Source organism: Dermacentor silvarum, chromosome 9, assembly GCF_013339745.2.
Source record: "Dermacentor silvarum isolate Dsil-2018 chromosome 9, BIME_Dsil_1.4, whole genome shotgun sequence".
NCBI classification, from domain to species: domain Eukaryota; kingdom Metazoa; phylum Arthropoda; class Arachnida; order Ixodida; family Ixodidae; genus Dermacentor; species Dermacentor silvarum.
The window spans coordinates 13,236,908-13,262,893 of NC_051162.1; the positions used below are offsets into that span (position 1 = coordinate 13,236,908).

General features: G+C 47.8%; 1 protein-coding gene across 2 annotated transcripts in view; it reads right to left on the bottom strand.

Moving 5' to 3' along the window:
• Nucleotides 1–519: 519 nt before the first annotated feature.
• The window catches only part of LOC119465144 (uncharacterized), a 45,462-nt gene continuing 19,995 nt past the window's right edge, over nucleotides 520–25,986 (bottom strand). The window contains exons 3-5 of one of the 2 annotated variants that reach the window (XM_037725946.2): nucleotides 15,697–15,793; nucleotides 11,729–11,943; nucleotides 520–4,207 (exon numbers count right to left, since the gene is read on the bottom strand). In XM_037725946.2, the coding sequence (XP_037581874.1) occupies nucleotides 3,953–4,207; nucleotides 11,729–11,943; nucleotides 15,697–15,793 (567 nt within the window). In that variant the 3' untranslated portion in view covers nucleotides 520–3,952. Of the gene's footprint in view, nucleotides 4,208–11,728; nucleotides 11,944–15,696; nucleotides 15,797–25,986 lie in introns of both variants that reach the window. The other variant, XM_037725945.2, reaches the window with a different exon arrangement.

A 25,986-nucleotide genomic window follows, 5' to 3' on the forward strand; every position in this document is an offset into this window, starting at 1 on the left:
TTTTCTCATCGGACGAATCAATGTCACCTCGAGGGATCAGCACAAGCTTCGCGACTTTTCTTTTTCCCATAAAACTCGCATGTGCTGATTGTCTCCATCTGTTCTGAAAGAAAATGTTTCCATATTACGCAGGGATTTCCCCCAAAAAAGTTTATCTACATGGCATAAGCTCATATCAACAGCATAAAATCACAAAAAGCAGAGCAAGGCTCCACCAACAATACAGGCTCCCGACGCGATAATTATCCATCAGGTAACACGTGCCCAAAACATGGCCAAGTACGGCATGAAAACACCGTTTGAGCGCGAACAAACACACGATTTAGTCAGTGAGGTAACGTCAATCGAAAATGTATCGCGTGAGTAGTCGGAGCCGCTACGTCCCAATGATTCTATTTGGAATCATTAAGATTCGCAAAGTTCTCTGGTACCCGTAAATACTTTTCGCCGAATAAATTTACTTCGAAGGGATAGCATCAGCACCTAATAGTCAAAGTCGAAATGTTCGAGACAAAAATAAAATAATTGTCAGTACCTCTGCACGGTGAAAAGAAGAGGGGCATCTCAGCGAATAGTGGGAACAGTGCAAGCGATTCTTTTATTTTTTCGTTCAGAAGTGGCAGCACTTCCTTGAGCCTACCAGCTTGCCAGCATATGTAGAGCAAGGGCTAAATATGAGTTGTAGCGTAAGAACAACCTTTTTTTTTAACCCAAGTTGCCCACTGAGCCACAAAATTGGAATAATTTGGAATCACTGGGCCTTAAAGGGGACACCAAATTAGAACGCCAGCACTGATTACAGTTCAGTTCTAGTATACGAAAGTCTGGAAAATATTTTTTATCACTAGAATTTCTGTTAATAGAATAATGTCCCTTTTTTACTTTGAAACTAATGAATTAGTGTCAATGCTCTGTTGCATTGAATGCCAATGAGGTCCTCAGTTTAATACTAGACCTGTGTTTTGCGGCAATGTTTTATTTATCGCATAGAAAGCTTTGCTTTCCAGTTTTTCTCCAATATGCAGAAGTGCTATCCCAAGGGCGTTGTGCGGTCGTGCAAGTTAGGACTCGAGTCATGCTGAAGCTCGGACAAAAACACCAGGTGCTCAGCATAGAAGAAAAATTAGACATCGTTCGTGCGATCGAACATAGCACGAAGAATTTGGCACTGGCACCCGAGGGGGATCTACCGTTGACTGCGGCGTGTGGCATTTGGAATGCGAAGGAGAAGTTGCTCGGCCGTGCTACTGCGACCGCGAAAAGGTGTCAGCTACGAGGTTCGACTTTTCCGGATGGGGAGGAAGTGCTGGTGAAGTGGTTAGAAGCAGCGCGGTCAAAAACACTTGCCTGTTAGCAGACCCCTACTTGTAGAGAAGACCCTGGTTTTTGCTTCTCAACTGAACCATGATGACTTTGTATGCAGCAATGGCTGGCTGGCGAGGTTTAAGGTGAGGCACGACATAAACACGAGGGCCGTTTCAGGAGAAGGTGCCACTGGCGACGTGGATGGCACAGAACAATGGCAAAATGGTCACCTGAGGCAGGCACATCTTGACGGACTACGCGCCCCACGATATCTTCAACATGGATGAGTTTGTGCTATTCTTCAAGCTGCTGCCAGACAGAACGCTTGCGTTCAAAGGTGAGACGTGCACCGACTGCAAGCATGCTAAGGGCAGGATTTCAGCTGCATTCGGAGTGAACATATAAGGAACTGAAAAACTTCGACTTCTCGTGATTTGGAAGTTGGCCAAGGCGCCCGACTGCCGTCTGGAGTCATCTACAGCAATAAGAAATGCGGCCTATGAAACTTTTTGAGGAGCATTGACCGCCATTTTGCAGCGAAGAACAGAAGAGTTGTAGTTATACTAGATAATGTGTCGGCGCACATCACCCTGGATAACCTTGCGGTTGTGAAGTTGGGGTTTCTGCCTCCTAATATCGAGATTGCCCAGCCCTTGGACCAAGGCATCATTCGGGCTCAGGTGTACAAAGAGATCAATAACGTGGCTGTTTGGGCCGTGCCGGTAAGACATGACAAAAAATTTAAGCACACAACCAGACGAGGATGGTGAAAGAGCGTATGTCCCAGTCTTCTTTCCCCGTCCTCGTCTGGTTGTGCGCTTGAAGTTTTTGTCATGTACAAAAAGAATCTGCTGCGCAGAATTCTTCTAGCCCTTGACTGTGGCACAGTTTTTTCAATTGACCTGCTAGCCGTAATTCGCCAAGTGGAATACTTGTGGCGGCAGGTTGAATCGACGACAGTGCAGGACTGCTTCAAGTGTGTTGGCTTCACGCTGTGTGTGTGGGTGACCCAGAGGATGCTAGTGACACCGTCGACCATGCTTGTGAAACCCTGGTCGCTGAAGTGCTGGACCAGCAGGGTGTTACAGAAGGCATTTCCTTCATCTACTTCAGAGAAGACAGTGAAGTTCAGACTTCTCCAGACATGTCCGACGAAAGCCATCGTTGCCTTTGTCGCTGCTAAAGTGTCAGCTAACGACAGTAATGAGGACGACACGGAAAGCGACAGCACGAACGATTCAGGCCCAAGAGTAAAGAGTTATAGCTGAGCAAATTTACGGGCGAGCGGAGGCGCCACTGCACATGTGCATTGAGGAGCCAGCGTCTTCAAAGCGACGCTGGCTCGCCTGCAGGCAAAAAAGCCTCGGAGGTGTTCTGCCACTGAAGAGGACCTCTGTATCCTGCGAGAGGTTTCAGCATCGAGACCATTGGGGACGATTTGAAGTGGATGACCATGATTCAGAACCTGAAGCGAGCGCTTGGCTGCGAGCTGACGCTAACTGCAACATTCTTTGACAGGTGGTGGCGCTCAGCTCTACTCAGCTCAACCGAGCGAGGGATCGCCGAGCTAAAGCTCTTCCTTTCGTGCGGCGCTTCGCTGCAGTCTCTGCTTACTCGCTCATTCCGCTCGCCCGTTAGCCCGTTCAGCTATAACACTCTAATGGCAGAAGCTGCGCGTTACGTCAGCCTCATGTGGGTGTTTGCCGAGAAGAGGGGGCTGGCGGAAAAGCTGGCTTAAGTGAGTTTGAGGCCGCTGTCATCGCTGCTAGGCCATCGCGGCATCAAACGAAAATAACATATTTTTGTTGTGTAAACTGAATAAATATTGCATGTTTTCTGCCCTTTCATTGCACTTTCTCTGAGTTCCTTTTTTGACAGGTAAGTGGGCGATCTCGCGCTATTTGGTTAAGCAGTACTACCGTTTAGTACATACTTTTTCCGAGCTCCGGTCAACTATGATTTAACAAGGTTTCACTGTATTCAATATTCACACACTCCTACTAAGAACCAACCTCTTTCCATCAAATAAAGGGAGAGGGTGCTGAAAAAAAATACTTTACGCAACTAAACTAACTTAGCGCTGCTCTTTTGTGTCCCTTTAAGTGCCCAAACACAGCAGACGAACCCGCCAGTCAAATCATTAACACATTTCAGTGTTCACACAATCGAGCATGGCTTGAGACCAGGAATAGATTTCATTCTGAGGGCTTCAATCATGCAAAGTCCCTCATGCTGATCTATTACTACATTGATACCATGGATGATGAAACTGATGGCATTTTCGGATGGTCACTGTGATCGTGCTTAGCAACCCAGATTTCAGTGCCTCTCGGCGCTCTGATCTGGAGTTAGGTGATCAGAAACGACCATTTGAGTGTAGCCGGAGTACCCCTTTTCGACTGCCCCAATAATACTGTCCTTTTGGGAGTGGTCTAGAGTGCTCGTAAATGACCATCCGGAGATGCCATAAATTACATGTCTTGGCATGCTGTCACTTGGCATGGGGGCTCAGATGACAGTGAAACACACACCGGCATTGCACAGCACAGTAGCACATCACGGTGAGACAGCTGCACGTTCTTCGTGTCACAGTGACGGTGGCCAAACGAGTCATGCGGTTCACTGTTGCCCAGACACAGGCCACGTTTCATGTGGAGTGTTCCACCTGTAACATCTCTGGCGTGATGGAGAGTGGCGTGGTCGCCTCGGGACACGAGGAGTCGTCCACCACCGATGCGGACAGGTTCGTGCCACTGTTTCTATTCGAGCGATGATTCTCGACGAGGAAGAGCACCAGCTGCGACAGTGCATGGCTCTGATCCTCTGCAGCTTGGGCCTGTCGCTCGGCCGCCTCCGCGATCCGCTGCTGGGCGCCCAGCATGTCCTGCAGCAGGGCTGTTTGCTGCACCATGCACAAACACACTTTGAAAACGCTGCAGTGCACACGAAAACATTTGAAGGCGATTCATATCCACTGGACTAAACCACAGTTTCTTACAAAACGCTACTGTAGACAGCTCCACCCACAAAAGCACAGTGCACCTTCCCTTCACTTCTGAAAGAGTCCCGCCAGCTGGAGTCCACTAGCAACTTAATGACATAATGCTTGCTGCTTCAAGCTAAAGTATTCCTTTTGGCTGAGCACCGATAACAGGATCACCCATAAAATTTGCCTATATGTTCAGGTTTCGTCCTAAAGCCAAATCTGCACAGAGAAAACAGCCATTTGAAACATGCAAAACTGATCGACGTCACGGACATACGCATACCTAATTGGTTGGTGCATCTATGCATATTGTGTTTGAGCTGGAGAGTGTACTCGTGGAAATATATAAGGTTTTATTCAAAGGTTGTCACTGGCTATACAGGAAATGCTCGTACTAGTGTCTACGAGAGTTCAAGTGTTGCAGTTCAGTCAGCATGATAGGCAGTACATGAATTTAGCTAAACTTCGCCCTCCTGACTTCAAACGGCTAAGTGACGTTCAAGTTGATCATGTTAAATGACATATAATTGCATTATACAAGCAAGAATTCACAACGATTACGCATGTGGGCAGAGACTAATTGCCTTTCCGTGTTTAAAAACTTACGAGTGCTTCGAAATTTAGAAAGACATATGTAAAAGATAATGCCACAATAACGTTTGTAGCCACAAGCACGAAGATCAGACAAATGCGTACATGACCTAACCATCATTACTATGGTAGCTGAATGAGTGCAGCACCAGAATTACCTCTCGTAATTTTGGTAGGAAACTTTGTGGACATAACCAGTGGAGGATGCGAGGCTCATCTAAACTTCATGGTGCACTAGAGGTGCCATGACGGGATTGAGTGACTGCAAAACAAAACACATGGACCGCTCCATTGTCAGAAGTAAACAGAAGCAGGTTCCTTGTACCCAAAGATGTGCCACGAACACTGGATTATGCTCCTACAAGACTGGTCTACCATGTGTTGCTACAGAACTACTGTCGCCAGATATCGAGGGAGTTCTTTCATTTAACTTATTTAATACTACTGCTAGCCAGCTCATGGCAAGGGTGGTACAAAACATTGATCCTATATACAGTGCAGTCCACTTATAATGATATCAAGAACGAAAAATCCGATCGTTATAGCCAATCATCGCTATATCTGGACTGCTGTTAAAAAAAAATTGATATTTTTGTAGTCTAGAAACCAAATTTGCCACTTGTGGTAAAAAATCGACATTGTAGAAAGTAGGCTGGGAAAAACGAAACATTTATTTATACCTTTAAATAGGGTCTCAATCATTAGGTGTACTGAAATAGAAATCTGCGCTTGCTTTCGCAGAAGTTTCGGATTCACAACCGCCGTGTGCATCGCGTCCAGCTGCTGCGCCAACACTGGCGACGACATTGCACTTTGGTTGAACATCGGGGTCGGCGTCAATGACAGGCCATTGCCAATCTCGTCGTCACTGCTGCTTCTGTCGTCACCTCTGTCGCACAACGCCGCCGTCTGTCGGGACAACGATCGCCTCGGCGGAGATCTCTCCACAGAACGAGGCAGCGCTACCTGCACTTCATCGAAGCTCCACCTATTTCATCGTCAGTAGCGACGTGCTCCCAGAATTCGGTAATGTCAGCGGCTTCCGCCGTTTTGTCTTGGCGCACAAAGCCCGCCGTTTCCATTGATCGGCATGGCCACTGCTTTTAGCCTTCATGATCGTGGCGCTCCCGCTTTTCATAATCGTCGATATCATCGTCTGTGCGAGCTTGTACTTCTTCGAGTCTTGCTAAATTTGCAGCTTCGTCTTGAGAGACACAGCTTGGCGCTCTGTCGGCGCACCTCCCGAGGCAAATTTCCGCGCTCGCTGAAAGAGAGAGATTGTAAAGGCCGCGTAGGCGCCGCTCGCTTATCACTTTCTTCCCCCCTCTCTTCTCCTCTGAACGCCCGCGCGACCACCGGCGACGCGAACACGAAGCAGCTGGCGCCATCTTGTGCACGCTGCGCCAACTTGCGATGATCTCCCTGGCTTTCGTTCGCAATCGGCGCACGGGTGGGATGCGCTGCGCGGTAATGGCGACAGATACAAACTCACGTAGGCAAACTTTCACCCCGTCTTAAGAACAGGCAACTTAAGAATTCAAATTTCACGATTATTCTGCATGAAAAACGCTGCCCAGAAGCAAAATTTTGATCGTTATATCTGATATGCAGTGAATAATATATCGTTATACAGTGCAGTCCACATATAATGATGCAGTATATCGGTTATAACGATGAGTCGAGCTAAGGGTATCAACTTATGCATTAGGGCTATGAGAAAAAAAAAAAACATATACCGATATGTTATTCACCGCATATTGGATATAACAATTGAAATTTTGCTTCTGGGCGGCGTTTTTCATGCAGAATAATCGTGAAAATTGCGTTCCTACATTGCCCGTAACCGAGACGGGGCAAAAAGTTTGCCTACGCGAGTTCGTATCTGCCGCCATTACCGCGCAGCGCATCCTGCCTACGTGCCAACTGCGAAAGCCACGGAGAGCATCGCAAGTTGGTGCAGCGTACACAAGATGGCGCCAGCTGCTCCGCCCCCGCGTCACCGGCGGTCGCACGAGGAGAGGGCGGAAGAAGGGCGATAAGCAAAGGGGACGCCTCCTCTGGCGAGTGGCGCCTGTGCTCCCTGCCGCGCTCTCTCTCAACGGAAGCAGCGGCAGGTGCGCCCCTTGAGAGGAAACTGATTTTGCAAGAGGGGGGAGAAAGCGATAAGCAAGCGGCGCCTGCCCAGCCTACACTCCCTTTACTATCTCCCTCTTTCACCGAGCACGGAAATGCACCGCGGAAGCAGCGGGAGGTGCGCCGACAAAGCGCAAAGCTGCGTCTCTCGTGACGGAAGCTGCAAATTTTGCAAGACTCGAAGTACGAGCTTGCGCAGTGGATGATATCGACGATTATGAAAACCGGGAGCACCACAATCATGAAGGCTAGAGCAGTGTCCATGCCGATCAACGGAAAAGGCGGGCTTAGTAAATCACGACGAAACCCCCATGGGCGAAACCAACACGGTGGTGTCCAAACTCTGGGAGCACGTCACTACTGACGACGAAATAGGTGGTGCTTCGATGGAGGAGCTTCTGAGTGCAAATAGTGCTGCCTTGTTCAGCGAAGAGAACTCTGACGGGGCGATCGTTGTCGCGACAGACGGCGGCGTTGTGCGACGGAGACGACGACAGCAGCAGTGACGACGAAATTGACATTGGCCCGTGTTTAACACCGACCCCGAGGTTCAACCAAAGTGCAACGTCGTCGACCGAGTCGCTCATTGAATTCATGCACGCTAAATTATAGCCGCCAGTGTTCGCGCAGCAGATAGACGCAATGCACACGGCGGTTGTGAATCCGAAACTTCCGCGAAAGCAAGCGCAGATTTCTATTTCAGCGTGCATAACGATTGAGACGCTATTTAGAGGTATAAATCAAAGTTTTATTTTTCACAGCCTACTTTCTACAGCGTCGATTTTTTTATCGCAAGTGGCAGTTTCGGTTTCGGGACTGCAAAGGTATATTCGGCATTTTTTTTTTTCGGTAGGCCAGACATAGCGATGATCGGTTATAACGATCGGATTTCTCGTTTTTCTCGATATCGTTGTAAGTGGGCTACACTGTATATGGTTTTTTCTCGTAGCCCTAATGCATAAGTTGATACTCTTAGGTCAACTGATCGTTATAACCGATATATCGTTATATGTGGTATCGTTATAAGTGGACTGCACTGTATATATTTTTTAATTAAGGGGTTTTACATGTCAAAACCATGATCTGATTATGAGGCACATCATAGTGGGGGAGACCGGAATAATTTGGGCCACCTGGGGTTCTTTAACGTGCACCTAAGTTAAAGTACACGGGTGTTTTCGCATTCCGCCCCCATCGAAATAAGGCCGCCGTCGTGGCCAGGATTCGATCTCGCGACCTCATGCTTAGCAGGCCAACACCATAGCCACTAAGCAACCATGGCAGGTATTGATATATTAAAGCCCACAGAAAAACAAAAGGGTAAACCGGTAATTGGCAAACGGCAATGACAGTTTTTGCAATTAAAGATATTCATCTCGTGCGCGATCTACGCTGATGCTGCGTCGACTTAACGTGTAACCCATCCCTCGTGAACAATCTCGCTGCGCGCGAAATGCGGTGCACCAGTAATCAACAAACGACACCCTTTTATTTATTTTTTTTATTTTGCTATATGAAGCTAAATGCATTATGCTTGAAGTGCTGCAAGCAGATTACTATGGGGCTTACTAGTCAATTCTGAATGTAAACATGCAAATAGCCTAACTGTATTGCACTGAGTAAAGTTTGTTTTCTTTTTTCTCATTTCTCTCAAAACATGGTTTTTGGTCAATTTGCTTGTTTGTTGCATCTATATCTTCGGACCTAGGACAGCTAGAAAAAATGAATAACTTTATTTATAATCCGGCGAGTTATTCAGGGATTTGGGCGAATACCCCTGCCTAGGTGTTGGCCAGGCGCCCTTGAGCTCTGGCGGCTTCCTCGGCCCGCTGGACGGCCCAAAGCTATTATCTTTTTTGCAGCTCGAAACTAAATGTGTTGGGAAAGCAACGCTGAGAGCAAATTTTTTATTTTCAGCTCCAAATTTTTTTTTTATTTATATCTACATTTGCTCTTATTATTGATAATGTGAACACACAACTTCAATGAGCTGTAAAAGACGAATTACTGTTCAATTTCTAATCTGCTTGCACCGTTGCTATCCTTATGCACTGTAGTATCCAACTACCGTAAAATTCCGATCAAGCGCCCCCACCCGTGCAAGAGCCCCCCCCTAACTTCACTGCTAATTTCAAATTTCCGCGCCGTTCCGGGAAAGCGCCCCCCCCCCCTCCCCCGCACCAACACTGGCCTGTCACATCCAGTCCACGAAAATGATGGCAAATTCGGCAAATCGCACCGGTGCGCATCGGGCGCGCGGATGAGCCATTTCATCGAATCATGGTCGTACCCGGGCGCCCCAGTGGGCACGCGAGTGCATCGGGGCGAACTGCGGCTGGCGGTCGGTAGTTCACGGACCACCGGCCGACGGCGAGATCTGCCTCTCACACGGCACAAAGGAGTTCCCTGCGGCACAGTGACGTGACCACTCGGTGACTGAGGAGTGGTCGCGGCTACGCTCTGGCATCGCCGGCAGCTTCAGCGCTGCTAATCACTCGCCACCGATATCGTCGCTAGGCCTTTTTCAGTTCACTTCGAATCTGTAGCCGACGGCGCTTCAGAACGAACCGCCGACGCTCCCAAGCAGCAATGTTTTGTTACCGTCGTTGCCGCTTTACCTTCTCCTCACAATAATTTCGCACGATGAAGAAAACATGCTGATATTTGCGGCGCCACCAGCTGCGATGCGAGCATGGCCGAGCCGCGGTTCGCTGTCCGCCGTCGGTAGCCATGCACTGCAGCTGAGCTTCACTTATATCGGAACTCTCATTAGTGCTAAACGTTTCACCGTGGACATGGTTTTTAATAAAGTGAACATTACGCGTCAATTTACTCTCGCGGACATAATTTTGCCTGGAATAGACGCTGCATAACCAATGTTCGCGTCGCCGGTCGCGGCGACGCGCCGTTGCAGCGTCGATGCGCTTTCTGTAGTTCTTTTGGTGGTTTTGAGTAACGGTGGTGTTGAGAGTGATAAACACCACTAACAAATCTTTGGCTTAATAAAGTTCATGTTCAATAAAATTTTAATGCTATTCCAACTGCGCTTTTTTTTTGCGGGAAAATTTTGTCGTGGCCATCTTGAATTTTGGTGCCGTTCCGGGATAGCGCCCCCCCTAACTTTGCCGGTAATTTCGACTTGTTCGAGGGGGGGCGCTTGCTCGGAATTTTACGGTATATGTTTTTTACAACTTTCGCTTTAGCAAGTCAATTTTAATTGTTTCAGCAAACAATAGAAGGTGATTATTAATTATCTCGGCAGCCCCTATGTATATGCAAAATATAATTGGATATTTAAAATCAACACAAAAAACTGAATGAGCATATGCAGTTTTATCAAATCTCATCAAGAAATAACAAAGTTATCTTGATAACCCATGTTGCCCCTTAAGCGAAGGTGCCACCATGCTTTCGCATCCCGCGTGTCGCTCGCAGTGGGACGACAATATCACGAAAAGCACTAGCAGTAGAAAGTGAATGCTTCGTCCATCTCCCGCTTCAACACGTCTCAGAAAATCAACATCCTGTAACCTCCAGTACTAAATGTGCAGGAAGACAGCACACATGATGCCACACGATCTCGGCACGGCCATTCTTTGCACATGCGGCAGATTACCTCTAAAACGGGGCACGCAGGCTGCTCATGTGCTCAGCTGCACTGCAGAAAAGGTGATGCCCACCAACTTGCCTCTGCGGCAGTGAAATTTCGTTATACTAAAATCATGTTAAACACACTTTGTTACAGTATAGACCACTTATAACATAACCGCTTATAGTGCAGGTCTTTTCAGACTCCCGTTAATTTTCCCATAGCACTCCATGTACACACGTATCGCTTATAGCGCAGTTGCGGGAAACGAAATACCGGTTACAGTGCGGCTGCCTGGGAGTACGGAAGTCAGCGGAGATGGCGAACGCTCCCCTCAAACGGGCACCCCAAGGAGTGCTCGAGGAAGAAAGAGAGACGAAGTGGAGGAGAAGGGCACGTGGTGCGAACGAACAGCCAGTGAGGCTGAAACCAGAATCTTGAGTGCGAGTCGTGAAATATCACGGCGCGCATAGCGAGCGAGGGCCACGAAACTGCCAACGCCGGCCAACGCTCGCTTCACGATAACGGCAGTAAACTAAACTTCAGGGAGCGGGCGGCGCCGGCACAGCACAGTGAAGGGCACACGTGGAGACCGTGGAATGTGAGGGAGGAGGGCGACAGGGAAGCGGATTTCGCCTCGGCAACTCCGCCGCTTCGGTGGCTCCCCTCGCCCTCCCTCGTAGCTCCCTCACTTTCGACTGTCACCGTGTGTGCCTGAGGGGCCTGAAGAAGCCCTGAGGGGTCTCTCCTAAGCTTTTACTCTATGGCGCTGCCAGAGCAATGCCGGTCGGAGGCGCCGCCGCGTGATTTGGTTCGAATTAACGAGATTCGACTGTAAATTGAATGCAAACATTCTAGCCGCATTCCTCGACCGTCGCATACGCGTGACGGCTCGGTGCACATGTTTTGCATATGTGCGGGCCTTGAAAAGCCATATGAAGAGAAAGTAAGATCTGCGGTTTGCCCCCCACTCGAGAATTAGTTGGTACGCCTCTGGAGTCAGAGTCCACTAGCTGTGTGCGACACCAGTGAGACAAAGTCTGAGTGAGCCCTAGGCTATAACGTATCACGTGAGTCAGTCTGAGTGAGCCCCGTTTATTTTGCTCAACTATGGTCCCACCCACCCGAATGGTCTGATGCAGCATCTCAGCATGGAAGTGCTCCTCGGCGGTAATGGGCTCCAGCACGGGGATGCTGTCGGGGTCTGGTGGGGGCTGCCCATTGGCCAGCACGTGCCGCTGCAAGACGGGAGGCCCCCGACGGTTGGCATTGGCCGAAGCCGGTTGTTCAACCAGCACCCTGCCCCTGCCAATGACAGGCTGCTGCACGGTGCCCCCTCCTGTGGGCGAGAAAAAGAACACGAAAAGGACACAGTGTGTGAAAAGAACACGTAAAACAAAGCAATGAACACGCATACCTGCCAACCTGGGGACCTCAATATTCAAAAGATTGGTCGAGCAGGAACGAGGGGGCAACAACAAAAAAATACAGCTACACCAAGTGAACTAGTGCATCAAGCACGAAGTTGTTTTGGCCGGTAGCGTCTCGTTGAAGCTGTTGCATGCAAAACAGTTTGCGTTTCTCTGCAATGTAGGCTGCCACGATGGAGTGGAGCTGCAAGGCGGTATCATTGCTTGGTTCAAGCAGCTTTTTGGGAGATTTACGACCGTGCGAATACAATCCAGAAGAGTAGTCAGAATTCTCATGTCTCCCGGGCAAATTGGGAAGTTGGCCGGTATGAACACAGTTTTGGTTGGGTATGTCTGGCCACCAGGAAAACTACGTAGAACCAATGCACACATTGAAGTCTATGTGAAGCGAAGCTTTAGTCAAGCAGTTAAATTATGGCTATATATGTGAGGCGTACAATTGCATTTGTTTTCACCCGATGCAATGTGTAATCCCATGCTACGTTTATGCACCGCACAGGTCAGAACTTTATTCTCGTGCAACGTTTATGTTGATGCAGTACACCATTCACAAGCTACACCAAAATGCCAAGAGCCGTTCATGCAGATGCACACTGTGAGAGGGCGAAGCAGCTATGTCGGGTGATGACGAAGGGTATGCATAGAACATTATAGTGATCCACACACTCTGTCCAAGCTATCGGTCAGCAACAGTGCAGGACTTGTTAAGTTAGAAATCAATTTAGGCCTCAAAAAAGAATGAATGCTTTCCTGCTACTTCAATGTACAAACTTCAACCATTTTGGGTTAAATTTGAAATGACATGTACAACCGAACCCCGTTATAACAAAATCACATAGAAACATGAAATGCCTTTGTTATATCCAATATTTTTTTAAGCATACATGCTGATATACGCAAAAAAAATGCAAATGGGTCTATGCAAAATGCAAGTGCGGTGCCTCCGACGAACCAGGAAATGGCCGATTAAGGATTTTGATGGTCCATCCGTGGCTCGTCGTGCCTATGTGTGGCACAGAAACAGCATTACACACAGGTGCGTCGCAGCATCACCAATTCACAACTATGCGATCACACCAATGGCCCGGGATCAGCACGTTGGCTTGCCAGCTGTGGCCAAGCCAAGCCACTGGCCAAAGTGCACAGCACACACGTCCAAAATCTGCCATTTCAAATAGCTCTTGATGAAGAGTCAACAACTGATTTTTCGGACACAGGAGGCCGCCGCACGCCAGTGGCGCACCGAAGGGGGCGGTTCTAACCTTCCCCTGAGACCGAGTTAGCCCCCCCCCCCTCCCCCCACACCACGCATCCAGTCCCACCAGTCCAACGTGCACCTTCAGTGCTCTGTTCACAATGTCATTACAATTCAGGAGGTGGCTTGAGGTCCAATTTTCCTGATTAACAAAAACACTCTATCATTGTCTTGTATTATTCATTCACTTTTAAATTACTTTGAGTAAAACGCTGATGAAATAAACATCATCATCATCCTTGGTGTTATTCTTATTTAATCATTGGGCATTCTATTTGCTGTTGGATTCCTCTGGCGAAAGCAAGGAAACTGCATATTATGCAAAGTGCTTGCACCCCCTCCCCCCCCCCCCCCCCTTGCGGAAATCCTGGGTGCGCTACTGCCGCAGACTGTTACGAATTTCGCTAATACGGCTGCCAGTCTAGCGTGTGAGTGTGATTTCACGCTCGATCGTCAATGAGGTCTGCAGGTACGAATGCATTTGTTTTTGTTTTCCAGAATTTCGGGGTCCGTTTTGTTTCGGTGCAAACACCCAGTAGCCAGACTTAATTGTTATGAACAATAATGCCCCATGGGAACAGTGAAATAGAAAGCACTTCATTTCACCACACATAAAAGTTCACTGTGCCACGGTTGCTCAATGGGTTCAACTGTACTTCTTTCTGTCCAATTAAAATGCTTCGATGTTTGTCCCCGCCGTTTTTTTTTTCCATGCAACCCAATTATAACAACTATTGGCTATAACAATAGAATTTTCTTGACACTTGAATGTTGTTATAAGTGAGTTTGACTTCAGTTGGAGTGCCAGAAAATTATACATACCCCATGCAGCGTGGGAATCGCTGTAAGGGAAGCTTTCTGCAGTGTTTGCATCAATTGACAGTAATTGACGGTCATGTTGACGGCGGATATATAAGCTAATTATAGATTGGTGCAATACGAGAGTGATAAGATGATGTTCCCCTTATGTGCACCACTTTTGTTTGTCCACGTCGTACACAGAACACACAATGAGACGTGTTTGCTTGAGATGTTATGGGCCATTATTCATAGTCTGCGAGAAGGTAAGCACTGTCATTGCCTTACATGGCACATTGCATAATGGAAGAAATGTTGAATTTTCATTAAATAATGTTGCTGTACATGCCAAAACCACAATCTGCTTATAAGGCACACCATAGTGGGGGACTCCGGATTAATTTTGACCACCTAGGGTTCTGTAAAGTTTGCCTAAGTACACAAAAGTTATTGTAATTCGACCCCAGTGAAATGTGGCCGCAGCAGTGGGGCTCGAACCCGTGACCTTGAGCAATACCATAGCCACGAAGACACCGCGTCGGGCACAGAAGTGTTGATTTGTTGGGTAGTCGCTTGCGTAATGTCGTCTTGACGCTGTGGTGCTTTAATGCGGCTTTGCATCTGCATGCCCTGCATCAGTTCTCCGCAGAACAAATTTGCACAGTGTTTAATTTTCAGAAATAGCAGAACGTACTGTACCGTACCTTGAATTTACATCGATCCACTTAGTGCTCAACTGTTCCCACATGCAGTAGTAGACTTCCTTTTATTGGAGAGACCCCAAACGATGCATGCTTTCTGACATAACGTTGACCCTCTCCAGCGACGTGTAGGCGAGCTGCCACGAGTTAAGAGTGGTAAAGTTGTTGTTCACTCGTTTCACGACTGCGTTGGTGACTGAATCGGTAGAACGCCCGGTTCTACCCATTCACTGCCTCCACTCTCTACTCACTTTCCGGACTCTTACGTGTGAGCACAAAGGCAAGCGCTGCCGCTTCTGCAATGCTTTTGCGGTGAGAGGGCATTGTGGCCACACTCCTCTCAAAAGAGGCATGCTTTCTGACATGGCCTATCTCCTTTCCCACACTTCTACCATGTGCTCTCAACCACCTCCGACACGGCGTGCAAGACAGCGACAGCAGCAGTGGAAAAGTCAACAAAAGAGGAAAAGAAAGCTTTGCTTTACTAGTATTGAACTGAGCTAGTTCATTCATAGCTAAGACAAGATTCAACAGCTGAAATAAAGAAAACAAAGGACTAAGAGAGACAGACAAGGACGTGACTGTATTAAAAAACAGTTTTTTCAGTTCAGCTGTTCCAACTTGTCTTTACTGTAGTTGGATAATTTAACACTAGATGGTGGTACTTGCGTGTAAATTGTGTAGTGTGTCACTTTATTATGAGCTGCTTGAATGCTTGATATAAAATATGGCTGCCTGTGCACCAGGTTTTCAGATGCTTTGGTAAAATGCTTCTTGCTTCCTGTGTTACAGAGAGAGTTAATGTTGGCTGCTCACCAGGGAATTTGGAACATGCAAGAACCACATTCACAGCTCTGCCAGCAGTACCACAAACAATGGCCTGTCGATCAAAAAACGAGGCAGCATACGTGTTGTGGTGACTTCTGCAGGCATCGTTGTCGTCTGCATGGTCGAGGAGTCGGTGGCCATGAACATGGTGGTCGGATCCCCGACATGTAGGAGGACCTGCTGAAGGAAGGAGCAAAACAGTTGGAGGCAGGCATGGGACAGTGAATGATGAAGCAGAAAAGGTGCATCTTTTGAAACAGCAGTATCATTTTACACTGTAGACCGCTTATAACTTAAGTCATTGGAGTCGCGAATATCCTCACTATAAGCGGTACCACATTATAACCAAAACAACGATTTTAATGCGACAGCAATTATATGGACACTCCAGGCGCATTTCTAGCTGCTGTAGCTGTTGCTGTGAGGTTCCGTATAAAGTCCAAGGGCAATGAAATCGTTGCCGCACGCTGTATGCTGAGCCGGTAATTGCGCCTCAATCTTGCGCACGCAAGGGAGGAAAGCGGGAAGGAAGCGCACTGTCTACCATCGCGTGCAAGACTTGAGAGGGGGGGGGGGGGTGCTTTTACTTTGAGTGTGCACGACTGCCCACAGGGGCCGCTGTATCTTGAAAGCCATCTGCGACGGGGACACCGTCCACCGTGCACTGTGTTTTCGCAGTTTAGTTCACTTTGATGCGAGCCACAGCACGAAGGTCAATTCGCTCACTGCTGCTGCCGCGCTTCCTCACCAGAGGTTTTGACAGAAAGATTCCACGGTCATTGAGTGAGATGTGCTCATGTTTGCTTGTGCGTGCGTGACACCATGCTTGTAATGCGCAGAGACGGACGTGCTTTCACGCACTCCCGCCATTGCATCATTCTGGCCGCTTCTCACGAGGAATGCTGGGATGCGTGGCCGGCGTGGCTCGCTGCGCTGGGCGAAAAATCTAAACGGAGCTATTCATGCGCCAGCGACGCTGGAACACGCACGACAGCGCGAGACGCGCCGATTGTGTGGCTGCCGGTGCATCTCGCGCCGGCAGCCGCCCTGTAACCGGTATTTCGTCTGCCACAACTGCACTATAAGCAATACGTGTATACATGGAGTGCTATGGGAAAATTAACGGGAGTCTGAAAAGACCGTACTATATCCGGTCCTGCACTATAAGCGGATACGTTATAAGTGGTCTATACTGCATTTTAGTCTTTCGTGTCTTGAAGCCAACGCCAATCTTCCTAATCTTGAAGTTTGCAGAAAGATATTGGAACCGTGTCTCTTTAACAAGTTTTACCACTCACCTATGGCATGCTCCATCATTACAGCTGCTCAGCAAAAGGGGAGTGAAGCGACCTGGTGCGAAGTGCGGGGCTGGGGGCTTAGGTAGATGCTGCTTTAACAGCTGCAGACCAATGTTTAATGGCACGTTGTTATTGCAAATTTGTTGTTTTGTATGCTTCCCTATTACAGACTTTGTATCAGCCGCTGCGATCCCATTTGAACAGAAGTTATGCGCTGGTTCTTGCTTACTGTGCACTGCTATCGGCCAGGTATGAACGGAGTAAAGTGCGTACACCTGTAAGTGCCTATGCACAGCACAGAAATTTCTCTCTCACAACTTACACATGCGTACAAGCATCGAACTAAAGCAGTGCAGCTCTCGTGTGTCTGCACCCACGGAGTAAGATAAGACAGGAGCGCCGACTCCGCCGCCGCGCAACGCATTCGCTCGGGACAAAACGTGCAACGCAAATTATACATCTCGTAGCGCCATCTGTCGAGGCGCGTGGAAAACACTCAACAGCTTGCTTCCATGTGCGCATGCGCTGAGTGGCGGAGACCGGCGGAGACCGGCGGAGACCGGCGGCGACGGCGGCGCAGAACGGACAGCGCGGCACCCGCTGAGCGTGTCGTCTGCTACAAACGTGGACCGTCGGCCGTCTCAATTTGACAGCAATCAAACACAAAAAATATATGCGCACAAATAATAAAGCGCAAGTAAACACGCGGTAGCGCTTTTATGCACGCATACGAAACATTTTTAGATGTCTAGAGGAAACAGACGATAAATGATGCTGTACAAAAAGATCGACACAACAGAAGTACTTGTCTTTCACTCCTGTACGTCTGCGCGGAAGCGAAGGTGCGAAATTTTCGTGCTCCTCACTTTGTTTACCATGTCTGTAGTAAATGTATTCATGCCTGACGCTACAAGCTATCTTGTTGCTTGTGCGTGAAGAGACGGGACAGCAGGACAGGAAACGATGAAGTGTTTTGTTCCCGGCTCTAAATCTGGCTACGGCAAAGGACGGGAGAAGTTCTGTCTCTTCGCGGCACCATCTGATCCACAGCTACTGCACCAGTGGCGACAAAAAATTCCTGAAAGTAAGCGCCCGCTTAAAGCGAAGGACAAGATATGTGCGCGACACTTTGAGAAGCACCTTAATTCTGATAGGTACTTCAGTGAACACCAAGGTATTGTCCTATTAGATGTAAAGAAAAAGCCTGGACTTCGAAAGGGAGCCGTTCCAACGATTTTTGAGGGGAGCCTGGCGCATGTCAATAATGCTGAATGCCAAGAGGAACCAGAAGACGCCGCTGCGGATGGACAGGAGGAAGTCAATGTGGCTACAACTACGCACAGTGTAGGCGCCTTTGATTATCCAGAGACATGCCGCGATGAAAATTCTAAGCCTTTCCTCCGAGAAGATTCCTTCAGTTGGCAGCCTGGCAAGGATCTGTTAAGCAAAGACAATAGTTTGAGTGTGCCTTCCAAGGAAGAATCTGCCGAAAAAAGCGGCGAAAGCAGGTCCACTGATCAAAACGGCAACACACACTCCCTGAGCGCAGATGGAAATTCGTTTTTGCAGGATCTCTTGCTCCAACCAGAAAAAGTCAAGCTTCCGCCTTCATGGGGTCACCACAAGGTACGAAAATTTTCAAATACAAATAGTTGGGTGCTGCTCCCAAAGCAACATGCGGGCGATAGGATCCTTCCCCGAGCAAGAATTAACGGAGAACACTTTACCAAAAGAAAAAAAGAGAGGCCTGGAAATAAAGTCCGAACAGGCTACCATCTTCGCCGTGCGCCGTACGCTGCATGGGCGAGTGAAAGCTTGCGAGGTTCAGCCAACGGTCGCGGCTCTTTCTCGCGCACGTGAGGGACGAAGGCGGGGCAGTAGTGCGCCGTCTTCCGAGGTGCGCGAGGCACAGAGGGGGGGGGGGGGGGGGGGGCGGTTGCTTAGCAATATTTTATTTAGATACCAGACCATGGAAGAGCTAGCTGGAACCGTGGAACCGTAGTCCATCTGCGTCACAATACCGGGCATCAGTACCGTTCTGAGCGAGAATACCGAGTGCAAATATTTTTAAAAATTTACGCAAACCACCAAGAAGCACCATCGTCGGAGCATATTTTATATTACAAGGAGTAATCCAAGTATGCGATGGTAACCAAATGAATACTAGTTTTGTTTAGAAGTGTTTAATAAAAAAGGATAGTTAATCACCAATTTCTTTTGCTACTGAAAGCATAGCTTCGGTAACCGCATGGCTTTCTATTCTATTGTGGTAAATATGGGCAGCAGGAAGAGAGCGAGATATTAAAGAATTGAAAGCCCGTGAGGCTACTGAGAACGAAAACCCGGTTTGCTACCTTACCCTGGGGAGAGGGGGGCGTAGAAAGATAAGAAAAATAGAGAGGGAGAGAAAAAGTGCACACGCACACAATCACTGCTGCCAGCAGCACGAGATAACAGTTAACAAAAATGCGAATGTAATATTGACGTTATTAAAGGCACAATATGTTCTCTGTTATATTTCATAGAGAGTAAATATTAGATTTGTTCGCATTCACCTTTCAGCCGCCGTGAAGGCTTAGCGGCTATCGTGTCGCGCTACTAAACACGAAGTCGCAGGATCAAATCCCGGCTCCGGCGGCCGCATTTCGATGGGGGCGAAACGCCTGTGTCCCGTGCGTTGGGTGCACGTTAAAGAACCGCAGGTGGTCAAAATTAATACGGAGTCCCCCTCTACGGCGTGCCTCTTATTCAGATTGTGGTCGTGGGATTTAAAACACGAGGATTTCATTTTTTTTTTCACTTTCAGGTATTGAGCTTGCAAAGCTCTTGCTGGAAGCCATCACCTTACTGGAACAGGCTGGTGCAGCAGTGGATGACGTCGTCTGTGATGGTGCGAGCACGAATCGCTCGCTTTGGCACTACATTGGTGTCTCTGGCAAAGTGGACAACCCTCAATGCTCGTTTCAGCACCCTCTTGAAGAAGAAAGGAGGATCTTTGTCTTTTCCGATGCCCCTCATTTGCTCAAATGCATTCGCAACAGAGTGGTAAAAAAGAGAGTCTTAAAAGTTGGCGGTGAGCTGATACGGTGGAATGATTACGTTGCCCTTTTTAACACCGATAACAATGGCCCAGGATTTCTGAAAATCTGCCCCAAAATCACAAGGTCACATGTAAACCTGAGTCAAACAGAAAAAAAATGAGGGTGAAATATGCCGCACAAGTGTTCAGCAATGCTGTTGCAGATGGCTTGAAATACTTGCAAGAGAAAGAACTGCAAGCATTTCAGCAGTGTGATGGCACCATCCATTTCACGAGGCTGATGAATGATATCTTCGATGCCTTAAACAGAAAGCTTCCGCACGAGGGTGTTCGTTTGGATGGGAAAGATTTTGCTGTCTTGGAGGGAGCATTACATTTTTTGGATGCATGGGAAAAAGAACTTGATGACGGGAAAATATCAAAAGATATGTTTCTCACGAAAAAGCACGAGCGAGGGTCTTCGAGTAACCCTACACTCAACAATTGGTTTGTGCAGGTATTTATTGACTACATGTGGATTTTCCTATGTTTTGACAAGCAAATTCAACCAAGATCCGTTAGAGCGGTTTTTCGGACCCATTCGCCAAGCAGGTGTACAAAATGATCACCCCACGATGCCAACGTTCCTTCAGCTTTATCGCCTTCTTTCTGTACAAAAGCTGATAAAACCTCCAAAATGCGGTAACTGCGAAATCACCGAGAGCGCAGAGAAGCCTTGCTTGACTGTCGAAGACATTAAATCAATTTTCGCCTCGGATGCAATACCAGAGGGCAAGATCAGTAACCTGACCACAAAACTAGACGGCCTAATTAAAACAGACCGATGGGAGTGTGAGGATATTTTTCCTGAAACAGAGGATGATCCCGCGATCATCGATTGCGTAATATACTTTGTTGCTGGGTTCGTGGCGCGAAAATTCCGGCAAAAATCTAATTGTGTGACATGCAGGGACGCACTTGGTTCCACATTCCAAGAGGTTCAAGAAAACCTTTCGAATCTCATTACCACCAAAACACGCGGCCGATTAACCTATCCAAACGTGCATCTTTATAGATTATTGCACGCGGCCGAGGACTACTTTTCTACCCATGCAAAGTCGACGCATGTCTACGAAGCAACAATTGACCATGTGCTGGAGACACATAATCTCAGCTTCCCTTGTGAAGTTCATAAACAAGAAACACTTGCAGGAATTCTGCATTATTATGTTTTAATTAGAATGCGGCAATTTTGCTCGCAAGAAAACCGGGCAACACAGAAAGCATCGCGAGAAAAAAAAAGCAAGCGAAGCATCTTTGCACTTGATGGATACTAAGATGAAAAGAGTGATGAACGTCACCTTTGTATTAAAAACTTATTTCTGCTGTTATCCGTCATTGCTTGAGACCGCACGAACAGCCGTTATATGTCCTTCCCATTTTCCTAGTTTTTCTTTCCGTCTTAGTTTCTGTCATTTGTTTATTTTCTGTTCCTGTGCCATGTGGCCCACCTGACAAATGCCCTGTATTTGGCCTGTATAAAATAAATTAAATAAAATGATACATGACTTGTTTCTCCTACTAACGTCACTCCGTGAACCGCAAGAGATATGCGCGCTACAGTCGTCAGGGCGTGTGCGGAGCAGACGACAAAACGGATAGGCAAGCAGGCGCCGCGAGAGAGTCCCCGCGCCTTTGCTCCTCTCCGCTGCAGAGTTTTTTTAAGTCGTAGCGCCGTCTGGCGAACACGCTGTGAAGCAGGAGCCGGCGTTGCAGAATGTGTCCCTTCCAGACGAGCGGAGTCGGCGCTCCTGTCTTATCTTACTCCGTGGTCTGCACCATTGACAAAATGGAAATCCCGGTAGAGCGTTTACGTTCATCCTGGCTAGCTGTCCCGGCATTCAACATAGCAACCTTCAGGGTAGCTTCGGGTTGTCTTGAGATCCCAGGCTACGTGATTTCCTATTTGGACCAAAACTAGCTAGCTGCCGTCTGGCTGGCTGTGGGCTGCCGGAACTCTGAAAATTGAACAGGTTAATATGACGACCTGCGTGAAACCAGAAACCTAACGACAGACACGTGACAAGTAATGTGCGCTCAAACGTAAGCAAAGCTATGAACTGCAAGCCCAATGCGCCCCCAATGCACACCCAATGCACACCCAATGCGCACCCAATGTCGCCGTCTGTTGTGACAGTGGCTACCCCTTCGGAATAAGGCAGCACTATCTGTACTCAGAAACTCCTTCATTGAAGCACCACCTGTTACATCGTCAGTAGCGACGTGCTCCCACAGCTTGGTAATATCAGTGGCTTAAATCATGTTGGTTTCACCCATGGGGGGGCTTTGCCCTGGCACACAAAGCTAGCCTTTTCCATTGATTGGCATGGCCACTAGTTCCGGCCTTCATGATCGTGACGCGCCCAGTTTTCAGAATAGTCGATACCATCGACTGCCCGAGCTCGTAGGCTTGCAAAATTTGCAGCTTCATCTCAAGCGACACAGCTTTGCACTTTGTCGGCACCGCCTTCGCCACCTTCTACTAACTGGGCTGACTGCTGCTTCAGGGCTGCTTCCGTGGGCATTTCCATGCTCGCTGAGAAAGAGAGTGCAGAAAGGGCAAGTGCCGCTTAGTTTTTTTTTCTCTCTAGTCTCTTTTTTTGGATGCATGGAGCCAACACCCAATTTTGAGAGGGTGCCTGTGGAGCACGATTGCGGGCGATGCGGATGCTAAGCAGCTGGTGCCATCTTGTGGTGCGCTGCACCAACTGGCGATGCTCTCTGTGGCTTTCGCAATCGGTGCACAGGCGGGACACGCTGTGTGCTAATCATGGCAGATATTAACTTGCGTAGGCGAACTTTTCGCCCCGTCTCGACATAGTTCGTTTAAGGGGAACTTAGAAATGCAACTGTCACTATTATTCTGCATGGAAAACACCGTCCTGAAGGCGGAATTTTTATTGTTATATCCGATATGTGGCGAATGACATATCGTTATATATATATATGTTTTTCCCATAGCCCTAATGCATAAGTTGATACTCTTAAGTTGACTTATTGTTATAATAGATATATCATTATATGTGGTATCAGTTATAAGTGGACTGCACTGTATCCTCGGGTAAACATTTTCGGAAGTAGTGTAACTTTCGTGTGATTCAGCAACGGACGTGTCAAAGTAAGCAGCCTACAGTGCTCCTGGTACTCTACGAAGATAGCGAGCTTGGTACAGTGCCAAAAACACTGTCGGCCACATATGCAAACGCGTCTAGTGATGGGAACAGGCGCTGCTGAGAGAAAATGCCGAGAGAGGAAGTGCAACGAGACGGCAATGAAGGGACGAAGGCGGCCAGCGGTCGAGCGATGTGAACGGGGGGAAGGAAAACGAATGACGAGAGGGAAGAAAAAAAGGAGGCTAGGAGAAAGAAGACGAATCTCTCCGCATGCAAGCTCTCTTCCCTTCCTGGCGCCAGGAGGAGACTGCTGGAAGCTGGCGGCGCTTGTCACGAGTCTATCGCTGGGTTCGCAGTCTCGCACGGGTTGTCACACGAGATGGGATGAGTGTAATCTCACGTTGCATAATCAAGGTTTTTAATGTATTGCCTCTATGGGGATTTGCCGGGGCTCCACTAAACCGTCGTAAGACCCGGGACATCGCAAAATTGGTCAACATATAACCGGGGTTCCACTGTACCTGTTCCACCAAAGCCAACCTAAGTAGAATTGTCACACCTGCCGAATGAGACCCAAATTCTCTATTTATTCGGTACACAACGAATTGGCACAAGCAGTTGTCAATACTGGAGTTGATGCGTTTCTTGTAGGCAGGGGTAGAAAGTCCGTGTTCACGTGTATCATCTAAATTATTTACAAGCCCCTTGCAATTTCAGGAGATAATACCGCGAGAAGCCATGGCTATTATTATTTCAGGTGACCGCTCTTTGACCTGCCAATAACTGCTAAAGTTATTGCACGGCGCAAGGTGCGCCTGCCCATATCAGAACTTTTTTTATTGCTGTCGCCGGTTTTACCTGTTATCTATGTTGTCGCCAAACCTTGTGTAATCAGACTGCATTTGTGATATGAATAATGTTGTACATTATGGTGGGCACGCGAGCACCAGCGATCGTACAAATGGCTGACATGCTTGACCCACAAATTAGATTTTAAAGAATCTTGGAATAGCCTAATTGGTTCATGGTAAACGAACATTTTTCAGCGCGAACTAGACTAGGACGAAATAGAGACACATGAAAACGGGGTCAGCGCTGTGTGCACATGCTCGTCATTATCGCTCTGCCCAAGTGTAACAAGTTCGTCCAATAAATAGTTTTGAGACTCTAAACTGTGCCACGGTGTGATTTTTGACTGTCCCGACGTGACAATATTGAGTAAGGGGGTGTAACATGGCGACATAAAATATAAAGTGGGGAAATTAACAAAGTAAGTGACCTAAGCTATGTACTTAAATGGCTGAACGAGTGGTAAGATAAATACAATACAAAAGTATGCTTACGCATGTTGCATACATTGATATACAGGGTTTGTCCGGGAAGTAGTAGGACTGATTTTTTTTCCACTAACGCGTGGCAAAGGCAGGGGGGATGTTACTGCACTGATTGGGTGGTAGGGGGTCTTAGCTACGAGCGCACCAGTTGCCTCCAAGCTTTCACGGAGTGTAGATTGAGTTTAAGGAGAATCACTTTCAAGGTCTGCACAATGAATTGTTTGTAAGAGCAGTGTTACGCGATGAAGTTTTGCGTTAAACTTAGGGATGGGTGAATAGTGATTTTGAGGTTCGTAGCGAATTCGAAGCAAATAGTGATTTGGTCGAATAATTTCGAATCGAATAGTTCGTATAGTATATATCACATATTACAGCAAAACCTAGTTAATTCGAATTTCACGGGACCGAAAAAAAATGTCTGAATTAACCGAATTATCAGGATATCCAGAAAACAATAAGCAAATGCTTACTACGTCAGCACGATTTTATTAGTGTAATGGATGAGCAAATCATTTAGCTATCTTGCACAAAAGCAGTGCGGAAGCTGCAATTCTCGTCATCTCGCGACTGATTGGTTCTCGCAGCGGCGATCAAGGCCTCACGAATTCCTTCGCAGCACGGCCGTGGCATGCGCCATCATTTGAGACACGCTTTGCACAACTGCGCGCACATCCCGATTATTTTTGCACCAGTAAGCTGACTGCCAACAGATTGCACTTCCATCGCGTTGTAGCCGGTGCTCTTCATCCTCGACAGCTTTGCACAGAGTCAAACCGAAACAACTGTTTGTCGCAACCGCGGCCGCAATCAACGCAATTATGAAGGGCGACATTACAGCGCTTAAGGCACGCGGCCGATGCATGTACCGAGTCAGAACGAAACTACCGTTCGCTGGAACAACTGTAGACGAAATCGCGGTCGCTAACTATGTGATCATGTATAGCGACTACTACGCAGCTTGTTAAGCACGTGGCCGACGTGCGTATTGAGGCAAAACGAAACTACTTTTTGGCGCAACCGCTGAGGAAGAAACCGCGGCCGCTATCGACGCGATCATGGATAGCGGCCAACGCGTTGTTATGCACGGCGGTAAACGCAATAAAGGCACAAATATGCACGAAGCGTTCCTCCATTGCTGTCATTCACGTACGATTTCCGCTGATGACTATGGCGATGCGGACTCCGTCGCCTCGTTTTGCTTGCACGCTAGTGCCGTTTCTGCTCTTTTGCGTCGCACATTTCCGGCTCTTTAATGCAAAAACGTATAGCCTTCGAGATTTACAGTTGATGTATGGCAGCCATGACGTAAAGCATAGTCTCCAAGATGTGTCTTTGTACCGGCTGTCCGTGGCTTCTGGCTGCCTATTTGGGAGCGTCGAATAATTCGAAAATATTGAATACCTGAATTCGATTCGAAGTCAATAACGGATAGAGAATAATTAGATCGAATATTCAACAATACCGAATATTTGCCCATCCCTAGTCAAACTGGGTAAAATTGGGAGTGAGACCCATGACATAATCAAGACTGCTTATGGGAGTGATT